This window comes from Anser cygnoides, chromosome 8 (assembly GCF_040182565.1).
Source record: "Anser cygnoides isolate HZ-2024a breed goose chromosome 8, Taihu_goose_T2T_genome, whole genome shotgun sequence".
Taxonomy (NCBI): Eukaryota; Metazoa; Chordata; class Aves; order Anseriformes; family Anatidae; genus Anser; species Anser cygnoides.
Genome location: NC_089880.1, coordinates 23,671,759 through 23,694,222, shown reverse-complemented (window position 1 = coordinate 23,694,222; position 22,464 = coordinate 23,671,759). Strand labels below are relative to the sequence as shown.

Here is a 22,464-nt window from a genome sequence, read left to right as displayed (position 1 = left end):
TAGACCTACATATTGAAACAGCATCGTTTTTCAAAATAGTGTTTAAAACTCTTTTCAGCTCACTTCTTTCTTCCCCCTCAGACTTGGTGATATTTGGAGTCTTTGGTTTTGAGCTCTAACTGCTGGAACCATGTGGATTTGATGTCTTTTCTTTGCAAGCTTCTAATTGTCCTATTAGTGTGTTCAAGACTTTATTTTGAAGGCTAAAACCTGAAAGCTGAAGGTTCAATATTAATCTCTTGAGGTTAAACATGTAATGCCATGTGCAAATACCATTATATGTTGAATTTCATTCCCTTTCTCATGCTTGAGTCTGATAACATGACTGCAAGTGTTTGCAAGGAAGCAGTCCTAGCAAGGAAGTAGCCCTATTATCCTATCCCTAGGTGAAAATAATGTTTCCAATGACAGTTGTGTGGGAAAGGGTTATACTGCTGCTTTTGCCTTTTGTTGCATTAAGCTATAATACCTGAAGCCTCTACAAAGCTGTCTGATCTGGAAAGCACCCGTGCTTGGCTAAGCATCTGGGTAACTTGTCCTTCAAAGACGCTACTGGCCTCTTTCCTCATAAGGTTCGGGAGAGATGTAACATACAGCTTTGCTGAACTTCCATTCTAGCAATGAAAGCACATAGCTCATACCATGGATAATCTTGAAGAGAGAGAATATTTTTGTGAGCTAAAATGCCAGTCTTTTAAGCCATAGTTCAATCTGCTATGCAGACTTCTAGTAAATACAAAAATAACCTGAAGTGGTTACTTTTAGACTCTGGCAACCAAATAACATGACTGTTGGTCTCCTGTTGCAGGACAAAAAGCTAGCAGTAAGAATAATGGGTAGCTGTGTCACTGCAACTTGATAATACAGAGTCTGAAAAGGTCTGAACACTGTTCCATTTAGCTGTGAGGTCTCTCTATGACAAGCAGCGTCCTTTGCTTTCATTCTTGTAGCCTGATCAGATCTCTCCTCCAATTGCTTGTGCGCTTACGCAATGCCTGTTGTTGTAGCGGAACAATGCTTTGAGATGGTGTGTGTGCTGTAACCTTACTGGGTTTTGTCTGAAAGTACCAGCCCTGAAATGTCTCAGGGACGAAATAGAATCCAGTATTCTCTAAGGGAGAGGTGCCCTTACTATCCTTTAGGATATTCTTACCACGCAGAGCTGGTTTGAGATTGAGAACAAGTATTTTTCTTTCAGTTGCACTGGCAAATAAAAAATAATCTTTGCAATTTTGTGTCTATGCCGAAAAGGCATTGTCGAAGGGCTCTGAATAAAACAGGCCATCAGGCTGGCTGTGTGCATTACCAGCCCGAACGATTGGAGGAATTGGATTACTTCTGTGACACCGGGGGAACACTGAACTCTGTGTGGCACTTGCCTTACGGACAATTCAGGACTCCGTATGCAAAGGTTACCTGCTGGCCAGCCACCATCTGAGATCAAGTCTTCAGGTTGCCTATAGGAAAATCTTAGATTGGTTGCTCACTTGATGATTAGCCTGCTATGCATCGTAGAAGTAATTAGAGCCCGAACTGGAGCTCTCATCTCTAGTAAATGAGCTCTGAGCGCTTGCCAGGAGATAGGGCCTCCTGTCAGAAACTACTGGGTTGTGTCTGTGCTAGAATCAGGTTTGGTGCTGACTTCTGCAGCTCGTCTGTGTCCTCTGTGTATCTGTTGTTTTCAGCCAGCCTGTGCTAGAATGCAGTCCTTGCGGTTAAGACGGGTGAATGACCTTGCAAGCTAATTTGCCTGGAAAAGTACTGGGGGAATAGATATTAGATGTACTTAACTAATATGGGAGCAATGGGTCGAATCAATAGGTTTACTTAATTGAAAAGGAGAGCATGAGCATACTCAAAATAGCAGGTAGCTATCATTGTCATATCTCGGTATGTATTTCAATACTCTTATGGAGTGCTCGTTTTATTTATTAGCACTTCTGGAGCACTTACTGTGGTATTGTATAGCCCTAACCGAAACAAAAAGCCAGGTCAGTGATCCCATTCACCCTTGCATTTTCTTGCTGATGAATTTGAATATGGCAGTGTTAAATGTATGGTCTGTTACTGCCCAGTCAGAAAGGTGAACTGGTCCGAGGTGGTTGGGAAGTGTCACTTTAGAATTGGGGTTACTGAGCGAGGTGTTTTTAGGCCTTTCATTCCAACTTGGCCAATATTGTTCTGGTTTGAGCATAACTGCCTGAGAAGTACCACTTGCACCCTTCAAAGGAAAGCCGATTTATATGAGATTAATGTAGAAATCTCTTATTCTCTATTCTTTTCCTTAAGTGTGCACAAAATGCTATTTTGTGATTTTAAAAATAAATTTGAAATTATATTGAGCAATGTTTTTTTCTTGAGTACTGTAAGGTCATCTGGCTCCCTTAGGGGTTCAAGTAAAAGCACTGAGAAAGATCAAAGCTGGAAAAGCTCAAAGCAGTATTGTTTCCAGCACTAGGTCAGGTTGGCTGCGGCTATGTCTAGTTGAATCTTGAATATCTCCACGGATGGCGATTGCATAGCCCTGAGTGGCCTGTTCCAGACCTGCTCCACTCTCCTGACACGCGACCTCGCAGCACGAGAGCCAGGTTGTTTTGGGTCTCTGCCTTGAGCCAGCCTGCGATTTCTTGGTCCAAGTGTATTCGTGCAATCAATGCCCTCTCCCAAACTGCAGTGCCTGGGCTAAAGCTGTGCCAAACGTTTGATGTTTATCGTTAGTGTGTGAAGTCTTGTTTGCTTTGATTGCGGAGAGGGGCCGAGAAGGCATTTTATTTTGCAAAATGATATGCACTGAGCACAAATTTCTGAGCAATTATCTCTACTTTAGCACAAAAGAGATTAGTTTGATAGAAAGTTAATGCTACTTAAGGACAGGATGGTACATTTCAAAATATCCGTCAGATTCTCTAGAATCCAATAGTTTTCCTTGCACCCTTTCTCCTGCTGTTGGGCTAATGCAAAAGATATGAAACTGTCTTGAAGTGGTAACAAGAAGCTAAAATTGCTAAATATTGGAGCATTTCCTAGACCCGTGCCCCTTTTATCAGATTGCCTCCTTTGGTATGAGAAAGTAGTTGATATCTGCTTGAGAATCTGGCCCAGGTTGGAGCTGTCAGCTGCCTTTGAAGAACATTTGAATGTGTGGAAGTATGTCTTCTACTTGCCCTTTGCCTGGATGGTTGCTCAAGGGCGAAACGTAGACGCACAGCACTGTGATCAGGCCAAAGGGTTGTATCTAGAAGGAGAAAAATGCTGAGGGAGAGGATGCCTTGTGCCGCCTGTCCCCATGCGCTCAGCGTGTGCTTCCCAGCTTGTCCAGCGAGGGCTGTGAAAGCACTCGGCGGAGCTTCTGCGGGAGAAGGAGGGAGCGGTTGTGTCCTGGGTTACCGGTGAGATGTGCAGCTCGTGGGCTCGGGTGAACCTGGTTCCCAGGGGATGTGTGGGGTAGCTGTGAGGGGAGTGTGGAGCCCCCCACTGCTTCGTGGTGCCCCCTCCCGGCGAGCTTTGTGACAGGTGACATTGCTGGCGCATCACCTACCTGAACAACTTGGCCTTGTTAAATAGTTACCTGGGGAACTGGTGCGTCTGTTGGGAAAGGATTTCAGAATTAACCGCTGAGCTCAAAAAAGACGGGGCTTGGCTGTAAGGAAGGGGTTTTTCTGTCAGCTGTTCGGGAGGTGAGTCTTGACCCACACGCCAGCAGAGGCTGGGCCTGCGCGTGCCCTTTCCTGCCTAGCGTGGTCTGGGGAGCTCAGCTACATCCAGGCTGCACGGAGCGTGGTTCCTGTTTGCCTTCTGGATCTGAGACACAAAGAAGTCCAGCAAAATACAACTGAATTTGAAGTTTCAGAAATAACAGGCTGCATTTACAGTTTCTATTTTAACAAGATGATGGTGGCACATGCAAAGCCTCTTAAGGGAGTGTTGGAGAACTGCCTGCGACAGAGGAGCAAAGTAGGTGCAGCCAGCCTCAGTGCTCTGTGCTTCGACCAGGCTTGGGAGCAAACTATCCTGGCTGCCTCGCTTGGATTTTCTTGAGAGAACTGACTGCGTTGCTGCCAGGTTTCCCTTCTGGCCTGACCTAGTCTCTGCTTTGTGGCTAATGAGGGGGTTGGGAGCGAAACCAGAAGCTGTTAAAACACAGCATAGAAGGTATTGTGGCGTAAGGGATCTATACGTGAAGCACAAGTCCAGTGTTGCTTTAATGATTATTTGAGAAGCAGCGGAGCTGCTGTGCCTTAACCTAGGATTATATTACTTAGCACTGCTTGGCTGAGGATTCGTTTCACAGTCTCTTACAGCATTTATCTTACAGTTAGTGCATGTTCCTTCTCGTGAGGGTTTCCATTTGATGGAGCTGATGTAGTACCGAACGCAGCGGGAATCGGGTCCCTGACTAGGGCTTGCAGATACAGCAATAAAAAAGTGTAACTTACAGTAACATATTGTGATATTTTTCTTTGCTGCTGCTTCAGTTTAGGGAAAAGATATCTGGGAGCTTGATCAGGCTCCATGACCTACATTTGGATACTTAGCCCTCTCCTTGTTTTGTTCTGCCCGAGAGCCAGCTCTTCATCTTTTTTTCATTTATGTTCATCACGCTGAAATGAGAGGGTAGTATTATGTTGTAGGTGTTTCTGAAAGGTCTATTTCAATACCAGCATTTAAGTATTGTTAGTTGATGCAGTGGTGGCTGTTGCATGCATCTTTAACATGAATGTAGTGGTAGAGGTGGGGAAGGGAGATGTTTTCAGCCTCTCGTGGTCTGCAAACTTCCTGCCTGCTTAGCCTTAAGGGGAAAAAAATTTTTAATGTATAGTTGAGCTAAAGATGCTTGTGTAGTGATGAATCTTACATTCCTGATGATATCTGAAGTGAATTAATTACAAATGTTGTTTTGTCTTTTCAGTACATCAACTGTGGTAACCTGGAGCAGCTATTAGACAGTAACCAGCATTTGCCCTGGACAGTGAGGGTGAAATTGGCTTATGACATTGCTATGGGAATCAGTTATCTTCACTATAAAGGCATTTTTCATCGAGACCTTACATCCAAGGTACTGTCTATAAAATGAAGGGAAATTTTAAATGAAGGTACTATAACTGATTGTTTGGTTCTTTCTTCTCCTTCCAGCAGAGAAGTACTGTTATATAAAGTGTGATCTAAGACACTGTAAGAAACAAATTCAAATACAGTTTATAGGTTTAAAATCTTTCCCAAAACATGCTGATAGTTTTCATGGGAACTGAAGAAATAATTACGCTGAAGGAAGGTCATTCCTTAAATGAGTTCAGGTTAGGATTTCTCAGAAACCAGCTGCAGAGTTCTTAGTTTTTTGTTCTGAATTATGGTTCAGTAATGTATTACAATCCCTGGATAATTTAGCATAACAATCTAATACTTGCAACAGAACAATCATACAAAGATCCCAAGTTGAGATTATTACAAATGCACTTTAAATTTTATTTTTGTTCTATTTCCCAATACATTTCACAAATCTTCCTTCAACAGGAAGAGTGGCTGTTCTTTACTAATTCACAGTACTGTTTTATATTTCTTCCATTTCTATGGTCAGTAAGACCAAACCAGTTTACCTATGTTTTTTCGGTGGTCTTACAAGGATTGAAAAAGAAAAAAAAGGTTAGTTAGGAAAGAAGGAATCCATACGGAGACTGGAATGAAGGAATCTTGTATGGGAAGGGAAAGAATTAAAAAAGAACTCCTAGAATCTCTGGTGGGCTGGTTTGGAATTCCAGTTCTTGAATAGACTAATTCAGCAATGTAACTATTATATCATACAAGTTAAATTCCATGTGATGAAAATTCAAACTGCCCTAATTCGTTGCTCAAACACTAATGTTGAAATGAAGCTTTCATTTTTCTGAAGTTTGATCTTAGAAATATTTAATGAGTTCCTAGTAATCTGTTGAGCTCTTTTCTCCTGTTTGTTTTAATGATCGCATCACAAACAAAGACTTCTCCATTGCTTCGGCGTACGGGCAAGGTACCTGTATTGTTTATGACTGCTAACGTTAAGTCTGTCACCTCTCGGTGAATTTATTAACTATCCTCCAGAACGGTATTTCAGTGGCAGAGTTTTCAATGGACTTAGATCGGTCTGAACTGCTTTGGTGACAGCTTGTATGGATTTACTTGGCTGAAGTAGCTAGCTAATTCAAACTCAGCTAGAAGTATTGACTGCTTCTAGTTTCATAGAGCACTAAGCTCTGGGAACAAATTGCCCCAGTATTCACACTGGATCCTGCCATCCATTGCAGCCTGTGATGACTGCTGTCCTGTCTGCTAATGACCCTATTTAAGCTTACTCAGGACTTGTAATATGAAAATACCCCAAAAACTGTCTTGGGAAGACTTTATAATGTCACTTCAGCCAAAAGCATCCAGAAAAAACATAATCTTAACCTAAGGGGAACCATTTTTTTTTTGAAGATTAGAAGCAGCTTTTATAAATAAAAACTCAGTACAGCGTGTTTGAAAATCCAAGTGACTACTAGCCTTCCATCCACTTTTTTTTGAAGTTATCTCGGCATATTGTTAAGCAGATGAAGGACATGCATTTAGCCAAGGGAAAAAATGTTCAACTGGTAGGCGAAAGAAGTATTTCACTGAAGCAGTAAAATATTTCTTCGGATGGCCTTTCAAATGAAAGGTGCTGAATTCAAGAGCGTCAAACTTATGACAAATGCCCGGACTTGAAGACATGTCGGTTTGTGATAGGCTCAGAAAGCTCCATTTAGGTCACCTTGGAGTGTGCAGATAAGTGCATAAAAATAACTGAAAAGATAACTTAGTGGTCCCCCCTTTTTTTCAGTTCATGATGAATTTTAGCGCATTTGAGAGTGGGGAAGTAGAGTTACTGGAAGGAACCAAAGTAACTAAGGAGATCGCCTGCAGTATTTACCATAAACACATGCTGTGGTGGCTAGTCCTATGAAAATCCATTTCCTGAGCGTGAATGCCTTTATTCAGAGCTTTGCATGATTACGTATCATTCTCTGGAGCTGCCCTAACAGCGCTTCAATGTTATCTATTGCTCAATTGGTGTAAGCCATTGTTTAGAAAACGCAGGGTGAGTGCGTGGTTTCAGTGTACCAGCAAGCACATCAGTGGCCACAGGAAGTAGTAAGGGTTATTAAAAAATAATAATAAACTAAAGAGTCCACATTTAACACCACCACCAGCCCCAGCAAGAATTTACAAGTGGTTATGCTGTGTTTGGGTGGGTCTTAGCACTAAGGGTAGTGTGTGTGGATAAAAGTTTGTCGTCAGCTGCCTTCCGGGTAGCTGGTTGTACTGTAATGTTTTCCAGTTCCTCAGTTTTACTTATTTATTTGTTGAAGTGATGTATGCACTTGCCTGTTTTCTTCTTAGGAGGTGAAGTAGATGAAACACCAGACTTTAAGCACTAGGGTACTTTTGAATTTTACTAGTGGAAATGTATTTTGTATTTTACCAGGTTTGTACTGCTGATGGGTTGAGTCGCCTTCCATTCTTACTATTAAATAGTCAACGTATGAGCGAGGTGAAGGAAGATTTGAGAGGCTCAATCCATAGGGAAGAGCTTGTGATCTGGGTGGGATAAGGGTAGATTCAGTAGTGTTCTGTACTGTGCTTCTTTGGTGAGCTTTGGGACTTGATGTGAGGACTTCATTAATTACCTGAGGGTGAAGACAAGGATTTAGACAAAAGTCAGAACAGATGCTGAGTTTGCTGGGATGAAGAGGAAGGTATTTTTTCTAGAAACTTACCTGCCTTGACTGAACTATAAACTGAGACTTTCTGTGCAGGAGTGTCAACGTATGTGTATGTGTGCTGGATGCATAAAGGCTTAAAGAAAAAGTAACCATCCTCTGTCAATCTAGGATTGAAAATTAGTTGTTCCTGACAATTAGTATATGGCAGGATGATCTCTCCCTGCCTAATTGCACCACGTGGCAGAGCAGTGTTACTGCAGAAAGCCAGAGGGAAGGAACAGTAGCGAGGAGCAGATGTAGGTCAGTATAGTCGATGTGGCAGCCCCCGGGGGATGTCGTGCCTGACACCCCTCTTGTGCCCTTCCTGCTGCCCCGCTGTCGCAGCGGGAGAGCTTGCTGGAGGACAGGGCTGGCCGGAGAGCTGGCATTCACCCGTGTTGTGAGCAGCTCTGCCCTCGGGCCCTGCGCACGGGCTTCTGTAGCTGATCAGGTTGGTCTGCCCTGAGTGACAGCAACAGCCCAGCTTGGATCTGTCAGAGGTTCAGGAGGGTTGGATTGGCTCTTCCCAGCCTGCAGATCATAGGTGTGTGCCTTCTGGTTTTCCAGAATTGGGTGCGATTGAAAACGAGGTCTTACAATCAATAGTAGGTGGTGAGCAGCTTTAGGTAAGCTCCATTGGTGGTAAAATCTATGGAGGAATTCTGATCTCTTGGCCAATATATGTGTATATGTGTGTGTATTCCTGCCAACATGGGCTTTCACTTCACAGTAAATGTGGAATGGCTTGCCCTTCTTTCACGGAGAGATGAGTGGTCTCAGTTACAGAATCACGCACGCGAGCAGTCACTGTGGACTACCTGATGTAAGGTAAACTCCCTGCCTTCGGGCTTGAGAGTGACATCCCCTCACTCCCTACCTTGTGTGTTGTTTTTTTTGGTCAAAACAAAATAAACCCCAAGCAATGAACAGAACCTTTGTCTGATCAGTCTTCTACTTGCTGCTGCTTCTGTAAGGTCCCCTTTGTGCTAGGCTGAGCTCTTGCCTGGATATTTTGCACAGCACAGGAGGGTTTGCACTGAAAAAAAAAAAAAAAAAGCAAGCTGTTACAGTTTATTTCTAATGATAACACTAAACTTTTACTGGTACTTTGAGACCAAAATGGAGCCTGTCCCTTAAACATATTGGTTTTAGTTTTAAAAACATGTACAGTATTGTAAACTTCCTGTTGCACATTAAATTGTCAATTGTGTTTCTGCTAAGGGATGGCACTTTAAACACAGATGATGCATTTAAGTATTTTAATTCAGTAACAGTCATCAGAGGATTGCAAATGACACATCAGGAGTACATCAGGAGTACGTCTGTTTTCTAGAGTGCAATAAAATCTCTGAGGAGTTTAGCTTGTATGTCATAAAACAAAATGATGAGGTTTCTTCATCTGAGCAACTTATTTTTAACTCTGAAACTTTTCAGTCTATTTTCGGGTTTTGTTTGTGTAAAAGGGAGAGTAGAATATTGCATTCATCTTAGCAGGATTATGCTGTGCAAAGCAGATGTTAAGCTGCTGTAACACACAAAGGGGGCTTTATGTTCTTTCACATCTGTCTCTGCATAAACAGCTCCGTTAACTCTTTAGGACTCGTGTACAGAACTCCCTGCTTTTATTAAGAGACTGCCTCAGGAAGGACCGATGGGGTCCCCGTTTTGGGGGGGAGAAAGCATCAAGAACCCAACTGCAGTCAAATACTGCCCTCTGTGACCGTGTGAGCTGCCAAAGGAAAGAATATCCCTCTTTATGTAGAGGTCCAAGGAGAAAGCTTGAGAAGGTCTTCGTGTTTTATTGCCTTGCAGCTTATACAAACAGTGCACTAGTAAGTCAGACAAGTTTTCTTAAAGCCCATGTTGTAAAGCTGCTTGACATTTCGTCTCACTGGCAGTTTTTGAAGCTGTCCTTTATGCTAGAGAGGAAGTTGAACTCCTGTGTCTCTGTGCCAAATTCCAGTAATTAAACTAATTACCAAATTAATGCATATTTTTTCTTTTTTGTATAAACTGGGAAGTGTAAATTTGTCAGCAGAAACAACGCATTATGCTCTGTACTTTTCCTACTAAAATATCACCTCTAGCTTAAATTTTAAAGTTATTTTCAACCTTTCACTCTCTAATGGAGCTCTGTGCCTGTTTTGATCCTGATTTATCTTGGTAGCGGAATGTGAATGCTTAAAAATGTCTCGCTGTTTGCACATAACTACTAGTTACCACCTGCTCTAGGCTGTATAAGTCTCCTTTTTCATGAATTGCATTTTAAATCTGGTAACGAAACTGTCCATGCCGTGAATTTGGTGCAATGCTGGGTAACAGCTTTACAAGGATTGGAAGGCTGGTGGAGGAGTGCGGCGATGCTGGCAGCCATCCTTAGAGCACTTGGAGAGACTCAGCACAGTGAAGCATCGCCCCCTGCAAAACTTTCTCCTGAATGAGCAGTATGGGCGTAAAGGTGACATCTGATCATGCTAGTATCCACAGCAAGGCTGTCCTACTGATTTTGGTAGAAACAGGCTTCTATTCTTCCTGGGTTCCAAGAAATTGATATTTAGCTACATCAAAATTTGCACCAGTTGAATTAAATTGGTTTAATCTCACTACAGTGAGCACTTGCAGTGACACTGGCTTTTTTTTCTGGTGCATGTCACCTGCTCACAGCTGATTTAATTGTAGGTAAAAAGTCATTCCTGTACTTACCCTAATGAATTCAAACTCACAGTCAGTACTTTTCATAAGCAGAAAAAAGCCAGGCTTCCACTAATGGAAGCAAATAGTTCAGCTTCCTTATTTACATCATTTAACATAGCGCAGCCCCCTGCAGCAGAACAATTGAGTATTTATAAAATGTAGCCCTGGGCTTTTCCCCGTTGCCTTGTGGGGGTGTCCTGGCCTCGCTGGCAGAACCTTTGGAGCAGAAGGGGTCGTCAGGTGGGGTGGGATGTCCGTGTCAGTTCTGCTTGATTTCCCCAAAGGTCTGCACTGAAGGGGAGCCTGGCCCTACAGCATGCAGCTCCTGCTCAGCTGGGAAGGAGCTCAGAGCTGTCAGGCAGCATTACGTGGCAGCTAGATTGCCTGCTCTATTGGTTTAATTTATGTTTTATCCAGGAATAATCTACTTGGGTAACGGTTCTGTGCTGCACCTGAGTGCTGGGGCTGCCTGGGGCTTGGGGGGGAATAGGATTGCTCGTCTTCAGTTGGCAATGTGTGAATGTCAAATGGGATGTGATCGTGTGCCGCTGAGGAGGAAAATTGTCTGTCAGGCTTGTGTTGTGTTTAAGCCGCCCCTTGGTATCAAAGCAGCCCTGTAGATTATTGTGAGTCTTACACTCAGTAGAACTGTTTCTACAGCTTTTTGGTTATGAAAATAGTTTTTGATCTGAATTAAAATATTTCTCTGAAATCTTTGCAAAACAGGCCTTATTGGAGAAATAACCCTAATACACCAAACTCAGGTGGTAAAAAGAAATACTGTGTTCTTGCTACTCAAAATGAACAAAATGTAAACAATTAATGCAAGATGGGAAGCTAGATTTTAAAAGTAAATTTCTTTTGAATCAAAATTTTTTAAATGACAAATTATGAATCATCTTTAATTGTTGAACAACTCGTGTCATAAAATAAACTGGTTTATGCAGTGGAGTATCAGGGTTGGCATTCCAGTACGCTATGAAAACTCTGCTGTCCTCAGACTTGTTTCTGTGGTACGCAACGAAATGCCCAATGGCTGAATCATTTGAGTAAGATTTTTACAAAAAAAGTTTTATCCTTCTCAGTTTTAAGTCCACTTACAGCAAGCAAATGTTTAAACAGAGGCGAGCTGAATGAATGTGCTCTTTGATAGAAGATAACAAAGCCCATAACTGAGAAGCTTTACTGCTCTTTGGGCAAGCACGGTTGATTTAACTTTGTCCAAGTTTATGAATCCCCAAAGTAACTGCACTTATTACACTTGAGTCATGCTAAACAAATAGAACTTTGCACCTCGGGAGGCTTGGATGCCTTTTCTTTATGTGATTGCAAGTACGTCTCTCTTAACCTTTTAATTGGCAGGAAGAAAACTCACTGCGTGGCCTGAGCCGCAGTCATCTCTGAATCTGTAAACAGCGATGACCTGGACTTGATCTTTTAGACAAGGGACTCTCTTTCCTTGGTAGCTGCATTGTACAGACAAGCCAATACGCTGGGGTCAGCGAGGGGCTTTTGTACGTCCAAGCACAATAAAGCTAGAAAGTGTGTTTCCTGCTGTTCAGCTAATTAATGCAGGGTACCGCTCTGTAGGAGTCAGCAGTGGCTTTGCCGCCTGTCACTGCTGTTGTACCGCCCGCAGAAGGCTGTGGAGTAAGGCGTGTGTAAGGGAGTGAATTCTGTCTTGCCCCACTTTTTGTAGGACAGAAAAACTTAGGAAGTCAGTTTTTAATTCATTCGGTCAGAGGGGAAAAGATGTGGTACTGGAATGGTCAAATCATACGTCTGAGTTGTAAATAAAAGCAACAAATATAGATTGATAATACCCTGCATGTGATGTGAGGCTGCCAAACCAGAATTATTGGTGTGTGTCCTTAAATTGCCCTTCCTCCTGACACTGGAAAGGGCATATGAAAGGAAAAGATTGACACCTTTTTCCTATTATCCTTTTCCCTTAAATCAGGTTTATGGTGTACTGTAGAATAAAGAATTTGATTCGAGTCTTTAAAAGCATGTGTGACTCTGCAACATCTTGCATTTTCTGATGGTAATCTGTTGTAAAGCAGAGTTCCTTTTAAGTAATTAATATAGCAAAATATACAAAACCGTTGTTCTGATAACCTTGTATCCTGGTCAGGTTCAGGACCTGAAAGAAAACTTAAGGTGTCATAGCAAACAGCACGTACTGCGTACTTGAACAGTAGGGGAATTAAATCATCTTAATTCTTGCTAGGACCTAGCTGGGTATGTGCTGCCTATGACTGCCTGCTTTCTCAGCAAGTTTTTAAGTGGATTATTAACTAAGTGTAAGACTGTTTGCAGCATCTTAAGTTTGACAGACATGTGATTGTGCGGGGGGGGGGGGTAGGGGAAAAGGGTGGTTGCTTTCAGAGAAAAGCTTCTCATAGGCAAATGTCTTCCAAACAATACCTTGTAATCTTGTTCCAGATTTAAAATAAGTAAAACAAATGCTATAAGGGTTTTCATGCACAGACAATAACTCTTCTTTTTTTTTTCCCCACTCAGAATTGCTTAATAAAACACGATGAGAACGGATACTCAGCAATAGTGGGAGACTTCGGTTTAGCAGAGAAAATTCCAGATCACAGGTACGTGAACTAATCAAAATGTAGTGAGAGTTGCGGTGTGGTTGCAGGTCAGAAGCTCTATTGAGCTGAGTCCCCAAGGCCGTTACTGCATTCTGATATAGAACTTGCGACAAGCATACTCAGTCTTTGATCTAGAACTGCAGGCTGGATGACCAGTGTTCTAGTTATTGTCTGTTCTGTTTTAGTGGTGTCATTTATTTTTAAAAACTGCTCCAGTGAGTAAAGGATTTACTCAAGTTTTTCAGTAGATCTTCCAAGCAGGTATTTGGTAGTTTTGTTATTTAAAACAAAAAACAAAACAAACAAACAAAAAATCTGGATGGGGATCATTTTTATAATAAATGTCCTCTACTGATCCCAAACAACTCTAGCTCCTTTCCATTTTTCTAAACAACATTCAGTGGCATTCCATTATTTTTCTCTTTAACCTCTGTGTTAGTTAAGATTCAGGTCGATAAAGGAGAGAGATTAAAATTACTGTTTAACAGTAGCTCAGCATTTTTCTCTCCGTGGGATGAAACTATGAATTTCACTCATTTGAGGAGTGCACAGGTGAGGTGACTGTCGCAAACTATTGTCATGATTTGAAATAGTCCTCTTGTCATCCCTCTGTTAGGGAGGTCGAGGACAAGGATTTAATTGTCCTCTCATCTTTATATTGACTTGTCTTTCAGGGAATTCTGACTGTTAAATGTGCAGTCAAATTTTCTCCAGTGTGTGCTTCACCATAAAATAAAAAAAAAAAAAAATCCTTCTGGCTCTTCTGACTGCAAAGAAAACAAAAGTTGATCCCAGCTATGCACTGTTTTTAAACTGCGTGTATCCTGAAACAGTAGCTTGGGAGGTCTGAAGGCTTGTGTTAATGTCGGTGAAATATTGATCTGAAAGCTTAACAAAGCGAACACTTTAATTCCAAACTACTGATAAGCACAGTCAATGTGCATCTTGTACGCTCCTGTGGAATCTCTACCTTTTAAGGTTCTTCTGAAAGCTTCAACTGTATCAATAGGAAGCCATGACAGAATCAGGAAGACATCAGTGTGGTTTTAATATCCAATTTTGAGATGTCCTGAAAACTGAGAGTATAGTAATAGCTAAATCAAGTATCTTGATACTAATTATATAAGATAATGAAAGTGTTGCTGTAGCCACCATTTCAGTTCTGTCTAGCCTTATCTAGCCTTACCATCATTTTCAAATGCAGTTATATTGTTTCCGGTTTTCTGTCTAGGAACCCATGGTTTTAGAGGCCTTCAGAGGCCTTTTTGTGGGTGTTCATTCGAGGACAGCTGGGGGACAAGCTTGATGCCTTTATTAAGACCATAGTCTTCAGCCATATTGGAAACATTGTAGAGATGTCAAATCAGCTCTATTCTAAAATCAGTTCTATTCTACTTACTTTTAACTTTTCCCTACTAAAAGATGTATCTGGTGAATCTTGGCTTTTTTTTGTTTGACAAAATGTGCAAGCAGGCTGTGCTGAATACTTTGGGAGCTGCCTGTAGGTATGCATGTAGGGGTAATTGCATGTCCTGCTGAATGAATAGAGAATTTGACATCTAGCCAGAAACTGATCTCCACAAGCCTTTTTAAACATAGATGAAGGAATCCACTCTGCCAAGAGTTTGGAAAACAAAGCTATTGAAATATGTGACCTGAAGATAAAACAATTGAGGGGGGGGGGGGGGGAAGGAAGGAACGGCGGGGGGCTCAGGCACTTATGAACTGGAAATACAATATGTTGAGTAATTGACCTAGGCTTTCTTTCTCTTTCACCTTCCCTTGCTATTGAATGTTCCAGTAACTACAGTAGGAAATTAGAGTAAAATGCAGTATATTATGGATCCCACTTGTATAGACTTCCCTACGGTGAAAGTTTCTACAGATGCTTGCAGTTACAGAAAGTTTATAGCAATGTGTGAATCGGACCAATTCATTAATGATTATTCTTTTCTCTCCTCCTCTATGCCTACACATAGTGAAAAGTTACCAGTGGTGGGGTCACCCTTCTGGATGGCACCAGAAGTTCTCAGAGATGAACCGTACAATGAAAAGGTTGGTACATGTAAATAGACTTTAGTTGTCACTTGTTTCTTTTCAGTATCTGTATAGAAGACTTAAGATTTCCATAATATTATTGTTATTTTTTCATTTGTCACATTCCTATACTAGGTAGGTCATTCAGACTGAGGGAGAGTGTGAGTTGAACAGCTAATAATTTTAATTCATGGAATAGTTTCTTAAGCAGAAATAGAAGTGCCTTTAGCATAATTCACTGTTATGCTGTTTTCCATTTTGAAACACCCCATGTGCAGAAATGTGATAATGACTTGTCTACCTGACACAGCTTGATTTAACCAGGTCTTGCTAGAAATGTCTGGTGATACTTGGTGGTGGTTATTTTCCTGACAATGGGTTAGTGATCTCTTCTTAAAAATAAGAGGTCTGTAAATTTGTACAATTACTTGAATTAAAAAAAAATTAAAAAAAATCAACAGTACTCAAAGGTGATGTGCCTGGATAAAAAATGTTCTCCAAAGGCATTTCTTACATTTTTTTCTATTGGTGGTACTGGAAAATGCTTCTTTTAGTGGAGCATCAGATCACACTAGGCTCTAGAAATAGTATTTTTTCTATCAGGTTGTTCTTTACACAGGGTTTCCTCTGTCATGTGCAAAGATGTTCTCTAAAACACAGTGTAGTTCAGCCCTGCAAGAGCAACTTTTCATGATAAAGCCCACATCCTGTACCTTTTTTTAGCTAGTACTCAATATCTGTTCAATTGTTGGTACTTTAAACGTAGAGGAAAGCAGTAGCAACTTCAGTAATAAATGTGATCATTACTATTTCAAAGCTTTGAGAGTTCCAGTTGACCTAAATTAATAATAAAGTACCCAGATGTGGTGCCACATTCTTCACTAACCCTAGGGCATGGGAGACTAAAGAGGAAGCAGGTCTCTATCAGTGTGAAAGGTTAACATATAAGCCTGCCTTATACCTGAGGGCTGAGGGATGCCAGTTTCTGCTCTGTAGACCCTTATTGAATGCTTTCCCAAATTTTATTACTTGGTAAGTTCAGGTGGGTGGAAATCTGAGGAACTGTGCAGCTCCAGGGATGCTCAGATAAGTGATTACTAAGCAGCATGGAAATTTCAATGGAAAAGGAGGCGGGTGTACAATGTTATTAGGTATCTCAAGCTTTGGGAGATTCTTTTCTCCAGAGGTGCTGAACTGTGAGAAAAGGGGGGAAAAAATTTACATTTTTTCTGAAGAACAGCATTAATATTCTGGATAAGCTGTGTGCACGTGTATTCTAAACCCCTCTTTCTAACCACAGTGATATATAGGCATGTCATATTTTGGCTATGTTTTTAATTACTCCCATCTGTAAGACATCAAATGCAACTTTACTATTCTTTATGCAAGGAAAGATTTTTTTTATGTTGCTGATTTAATAGTGGCTTTTTTTTTGAAAGAGTTTTAAAATCATCATTGCTTTTTGTGCTGCAGTAGGGTTTTACTGTGAGCATATGTTTCTTCACATGGAAAATATTAGTTATAGTGCAGTTGCTTCGTGGTTGCAAGGCTGTGGTGTTGGTTTAGTTGTTCTCGATAACCAGTTGGGGGTAAGGAGAAACTCAGTAGCAGATAAGAGTAGTGTATTCATAGCTGAACCATGTAGCTATTTATTTTTTCCTCCTAGGCGGATGTGTTCTCCTATGGTATAATTCTGTGTGAGATTATAGCAAGAATACAGGCAGATCCAGACTATCTCCCTCGCACAGAGGTAAGTGGTTACGTTCATAATGTTGGTGGGAGGCGGTAAATATGCCATGATAATGGCTGGCCTTTAGGTCTTCTGGCACTGCTGCCAAAGATAGGATGAATAGTTGTTACACTAAAAAGAGCCTGTAAAAGGCCTTTGTATTCTACGCTGTTGTTGTAAGAAGCTCCATCGAAGATGTTTTGACACAGACTTTGTGCAGCAGCAGTCATCAGGGGAAGTCCTTTCAGAAGCTCCAGACCTGTCCCTAGTAACCCTCAGAACATTGAGGGTGTTGCAGGACTTCAGTTTTGTAGTGTGATAGCTCACACAGGTTTCTTGCCAGCTTCAGAACTGAGCACTTCTGACATTCTGCATCCTCTAAGTAGCCCTGCCTCATGAAAGGGGCAGGAGCTAAAATAAGCTCACCCTTATTTTTACATACACTGTGCTAAGTGTCGTTGATCTGAGCTAAAAATGACTAATCAGAGGAGATGCTTCTTCTTTCTTCAGTTGCCTTTTGGCTGAGTCTCATCTGCAAGGCAGCTTTTGGCCCTCCATAGGGGTCTTCCAAATTGCCTGTCCACCTCCAGTTCTGAAAATGCTTGTCTTGAGCCACTATATGTAAGAAAGAGATCTTTTTGTTTTTCTGTCCTTCAGATCTTCTTATAGAAGTGCATTTAAGGAACTGGATAATTTGTAACACCGGCCTAGTGGTACCATGCATTGAAAAATTAACTACTTGGTGAATTTTCATCATAGTGAAACCTCTGGTTTTACAGCAGGCTGTTAATTTACACTATGAAAATCACTGTGGTGAAACTTGATAGTGTAGGATATTGCTTCCAGATCCTCACGGGCAACACTTCAAGTGCAATGAATTGCAGTTGAATCCAGGAAGAAGGATGGGCTTTGAAGTCAGCTCATTCTCTTACAGGTATCTTGTATCAAATAAATCCCAATGGGAACGCTAGTTTGGAGTGTGCATGAAGTTTTCTCAAAACCCACTGTATGTGGCTGTTCAGGGATGGTGTTCATGGTTATTCCATGTAGGGACACCCTGAAAAAGCAGATATTTTGGGCCAGACCTCACTTACAACTGTACTCTCTATGCTGTGTTCTTGTTTGTGCAGAATTTTGGATTGGATTATGATGCCTTCCAGCACATGGTGGGAGACTGTCCCCCTGACTTCCTCCAGCTGGCCTTCAACTGCTGTAATGTGAGTATCTTACCTGAAGGGGACAGGCCAAAACTGTAGTTAAATCCCTGTGGCTTTTGAAGATAGAGCTTAAAGTGTGTACAGAAGAGACTTAAGCAGTGCACATTCTGAGAACCCAGAGAGTCCCTTGCATTTTTTTGTATCCCTTTCTTTCCCCTTGCAAAAGGGTCTGACTTCTGCTTTTGCTGTTCCGTGTTCTGTCATGCCAAACAAACAGGTCTGGCACACTGAACAGCTTCTTGCAGGCTGCTCAGGCTGATCATAACCAGTTGTATGTTATTGACACTGGCTGGCCCTCAGGCTGACAAAATCCAGCTGTTATTGTGTACAGACCTACTGAGCTGTGAAGAAAGAATTCTGAGTTGTTCTCATAAACAGAGGGGACAAAATGGGGACAGGCAAATAAAGAGCAGGCACTAAACTACTCTGAAGTTTCTATATGCTGCCTTATGAAAAGAGGGATAACCCTGTAAATCCCAAGATTGTATTAAAAAAAAAAAACAACACAACCCAACAAAACCAACAAAACAGAAACAAAACTAACTTGAACCCAAGAACCCAAGTGACTTAATATCAGTATGGCTATAGACAGTGTGCAGTATGGAGTAAATTTCTGCTTGTTATTTGAGTAAAAGGATGATAACGCTGGATAACCTTTGTGGCTCATCAGCATGAAAATTTCAAGGAAGTCGATCCCTTTTGTGAATTATCTTATAATAGAGGTTACTGTTTCCTTTGGTAAACTGCTTAATCTGAAGTAAGAGAACCTGAGCTTCCAGAAACTCAGATGAAGCTAGAAATGTCACTTGTCTCACCTGAAGCTGAGACACCTTCTAGAATACTTATTGCACAAAGCTCTGCTCAGGACACCACAACCAAGCCATGCTGTAACTAGCAATAGCACCATGTCCTAGTGAGCGTTTGTAAGAAAACTCTCAGAACAGGCTTTTTATTCCTGTCTGTTACTGATTTTCAGGCTGTTTTCATGTCAGTGCTGCTGCTGAAAGAAGCAGTCTCATCTCTCCATTCTTTTAATAGTTGTCTTTGCCCCAAGCTCTCTCTTTGCAGTGTATTAGTACAAGTGCACATACTCGAAGGGAGAATGGCATTCAGGTGAGAATATGGGTGAGGGGGTGACTTCTGCTCTTGACACAAGGTGGCATAAATTAATCCTAGATGTGTTTGTGGAACTTAGTCTGGACAAGCTATTTTGCTCCTCTAATTTCACCTTAGTACAGTGGTGCTTACTTCACTAGGACAGTGGTATGCTTGACTCATGTTTCTGAATTGTTTTGACTATGTGAGCACTATAGGGTTTGGGTGGAAGTAGCGTTTGACTGTGGAAACCTCAGCTCCCAGCTGTAGTCCCCAGAAATTGTACAGCATCCAACACATGGTGCTTGATTCAAAGCAATTTTTCAGCACAAATTCAGAGTAGAACTGTACTCGCGAAGAAAGGGGAAGTGACTGGTCTTATATTCTCATGTAAGAATTTGTTGTGTTCGGAGAAAAATGATTTTCTCCTGCTGATTATCATCAAATGCTGTCTCCTGCATAATAAACGTCCATTCCCTGAACTGAAACTGGAAATGACTGTCTTGTGATCGAGCCATTAGTATGCTGATTTCACTGCAAAGCATATTGCCATTCCATTACCACTTGCCTAGTGGATTGAAAAGGTAGCAAATAGATAAGGCTGTCTTATATCTTCCTAAGCATGCTGTACTCCAGTATTAAGTGATCTGTGTGATAATTTTTATATAGCTTTTTATTATTTAATGGCTCGACAATCACTGTAAGCTGTATAGCTCAGCTGATTAGCTGAACTAATATGCAAAGCCCTGGAGTTTTCTACAGCCAGGAAACATGTTTAGGGCAGCCTAAGAAAACCAGTAAAAACAGATGTGTGTGAGTAGTGGATTAAAAATTCTTTAGTTTGTTGTTACAAAGCGTTTTTAAAAATGAGTACATGCAAGGAAGTCTGAAACGTACAGCTCCCCCAGCAAATTATAAGCCCTCTTGCAGGAATGCTTATAAATGTAATCACGTATGATCATGCAGAAGGCTTATGAGCATGAGCTAAGCGGTGGGGAACTGCAGCTTTGAGGAAGAGCCTTCTATTCCATTTGAGCCGGAACTGAGTGATCAGGATGGAAGAGGCAAATGTTGCTCTGAGTCACTTTTTCATTGCTGCTGTTGTTCTGGATCTTCCCTAGCACAAACTAAAATAGCCAGAGACCCGTTCTTACTTTCTGCAGCATGCAACAGCCCTCTAATTTTTCCACATTAAGTTTGCCAGAGTACAGAGGATATGCTTTGGTGTTTTACCGTGCCCTACCCTGTCAGTAAAATAGGGAAAGCAGAAAGATGCCAGGAAATCGCAGTTCTTGAATTCAAAGCAGGTGTGATTTTGTTTTATTATGTAGGAATTTGCAGCCCTTTACCCTGTGTTGCTAGAAGGTGTTCTAGCATTGCCAGTCGTACCAGTTCTCTTTGCAAAGATCCATCTCAGGACCTGCAGGACAGTATCAGGGAGGTCTGTGCGGTTTGTTATTTACAAAGCACCGCTGTTTCCTTTGCACGGTGGTGATACCTGTCAAGGCTTGTCTGCTCTGAAAAAGCCTTTAGGGAGCTGGAGACAGTCAGGTCAAGCGGAATCTCTTTAATAGTATAATGAGGTTAACTTTTGACTGCATAATTAGACAGTGCTACCTACGGTAGTTAAACCTGTAACATATATACAGGGCGAGTGTTCAGAATGATTAAATGCCATCTAAATTACTACTTAAATTAAGCTGCTTGCTTTCTATTCCAGTTGTCATGTTTGGCTTTGTTTAGAGATGCATTTATATTAGGGTGAAAAAATACGTACTGATAAATACATACTGATGGCTGAGGCAGAGGAAAGAATATTTTACTTGGGCTAAAATAGTCTTTTCTGTTGTATTACTTTTGTCATGTAATTTGTCAATCTTGCTTCCTCACAAGACAGACTGGTACACTGAGTAGTATGGAAAATTAACAGATGCAAAGATAAAAGATTTGAAAGTTTAAAATCAGCAATGCCATTTGGTGAGCTTTAATTAAAGCCACAAGAGATGATGGAAGAATTACAAACTTTTAAAGAATAACATGACCAAGTTGCTCTATTTTAATTCTTATTGTTTCACACAGACTTTGAAATTACATTGTTCTATAATCTCTGGCTGATAACTGGGGTACAGAAAGACATCTTTGAACTGTGGAAAATGTTTAAAACAAATAAAATCCTCTCTCAAGTCCTGAGTCAAATAGCTCGCCACCTTTTCTTTATAAGATATGTCCTCATCATAGAATCTTTCCAACTTGAAAATTAAATGAGCAGTATAATAGTGTTCTGTTCTAGTTCATGTCTACTTTTCCCCTGCTTTAGATTTTTTTTCCAATGGTAACACACTTCTTAAAACAGTATTGAATTGCTTCGGTTCCTTCAAGTTTTCCTTCTGTCTGTCAACATTAAGTAGGATAATATGGACAAACCCACATGAAATGATCTGATTTCTGTGCATTCACAGATGGATCCGAAGTTACGTCCTTCATTTGCTGATATTGTCAAAACACTGGAGGAGACTTTGAACCGGCTGAGAAATGAGGACTGTGAGAGAGACAGAAAGTTTTTGAATCTTGACAACAATGAAAGAAAACCCAAAGGTAAACGTCTGTATTTGCACAAAAATTGCTGCAGGCTAATAGTGAGAGAGTACAGTGTTTTGTATTTTGAATACTGAGATTTCAGATAAACGTGGTGTTATATACAGTTTGAGTTATTTTGCCTAAAGCCTGAAAATGATTTTGGAACAATGGTGCACTGTTCAGTGTCATTTGGGAAAGAACAGCTTTTCCTTAAAGTGCCTCAAAAGGTTGTGCCCACAAGCTCTTGAAGTAAAATTTAGAGTTCTTTAGGGAATGTAAGTAGCTAAAAGTACATGAAAATTCATCAACTTTTGCTTTGCCCCTACTACTTCTTAGTGCATATACATAATTTCTTTGGTATATAATTTCGTTGGTATATATTATATGTAGCACTTAGAAGCTACTTATATTCCCTCAGGAGGAAGAGCAGAGAAGATGCATTGTATTATAAAGTACCTTAGAAGTATTGTGAACTGAGGAGAAGACGAATCCCCGATCTCCTTGGGAATGCTGGCCTTGAAGGGCTTTTTCTAAAGCTGTGTAGTGCCCCCTGGTGTGAGGAGCGAACTGCAATCAGTTCTTTGTGGGGGCATGTTCTGACTGAGATTTCTTCTCTATTAGTAGATTTCTGGTGTTGGAAACTTAGAGTACAGTAAAACATATTACACAGACAATATAGGTGCATATATGAAACTGTATATTTTTTAAAATCAGTTATTTCAAACCACGTGGAGCATGCACATGTCATAGTTCTT

General features: G+C 41.0%; 1 protein-coding gene across 2 annotated transcripts in view; it reads left to right on the top strand.

The window, feature by feature from the left end:
* TESK2 (testis associated actin remodelling kinase 2) overlaps nt 1–22,464 on the top strand; it is a 77,231-nt gene that overhangs the window by 48,658 nt on the left and 6,109 nt on the right. For both annotated transcript variants that reach the window (XM_048058966.2, XM_013176363.3), the window contains exons 5-10: nt 4,910–5,056; nt 12,972–13,054; nt 15,034–15,109; nt 16,758–16,841; nt 17,951–18,037; nt 21,592–21,727. In XM_048058966.2, the coding sequence (XP_047914923.1) occupies nt 4,910–5,056; nt 12,972–13,054; nt 15,034–15,109; nt 16,758–16,841; nt 17,951–18,037; nt 21,592–21,727 (613 nt within the window). The remainder of the gene's footprint in view (nt 1–4,909; nt 5,057–12,971; nt 13,055–15,033; nt 15,110–16,757; nt 16,842–17,950; nt 18,038–21,591; nt 21,728–22,464) is intronic.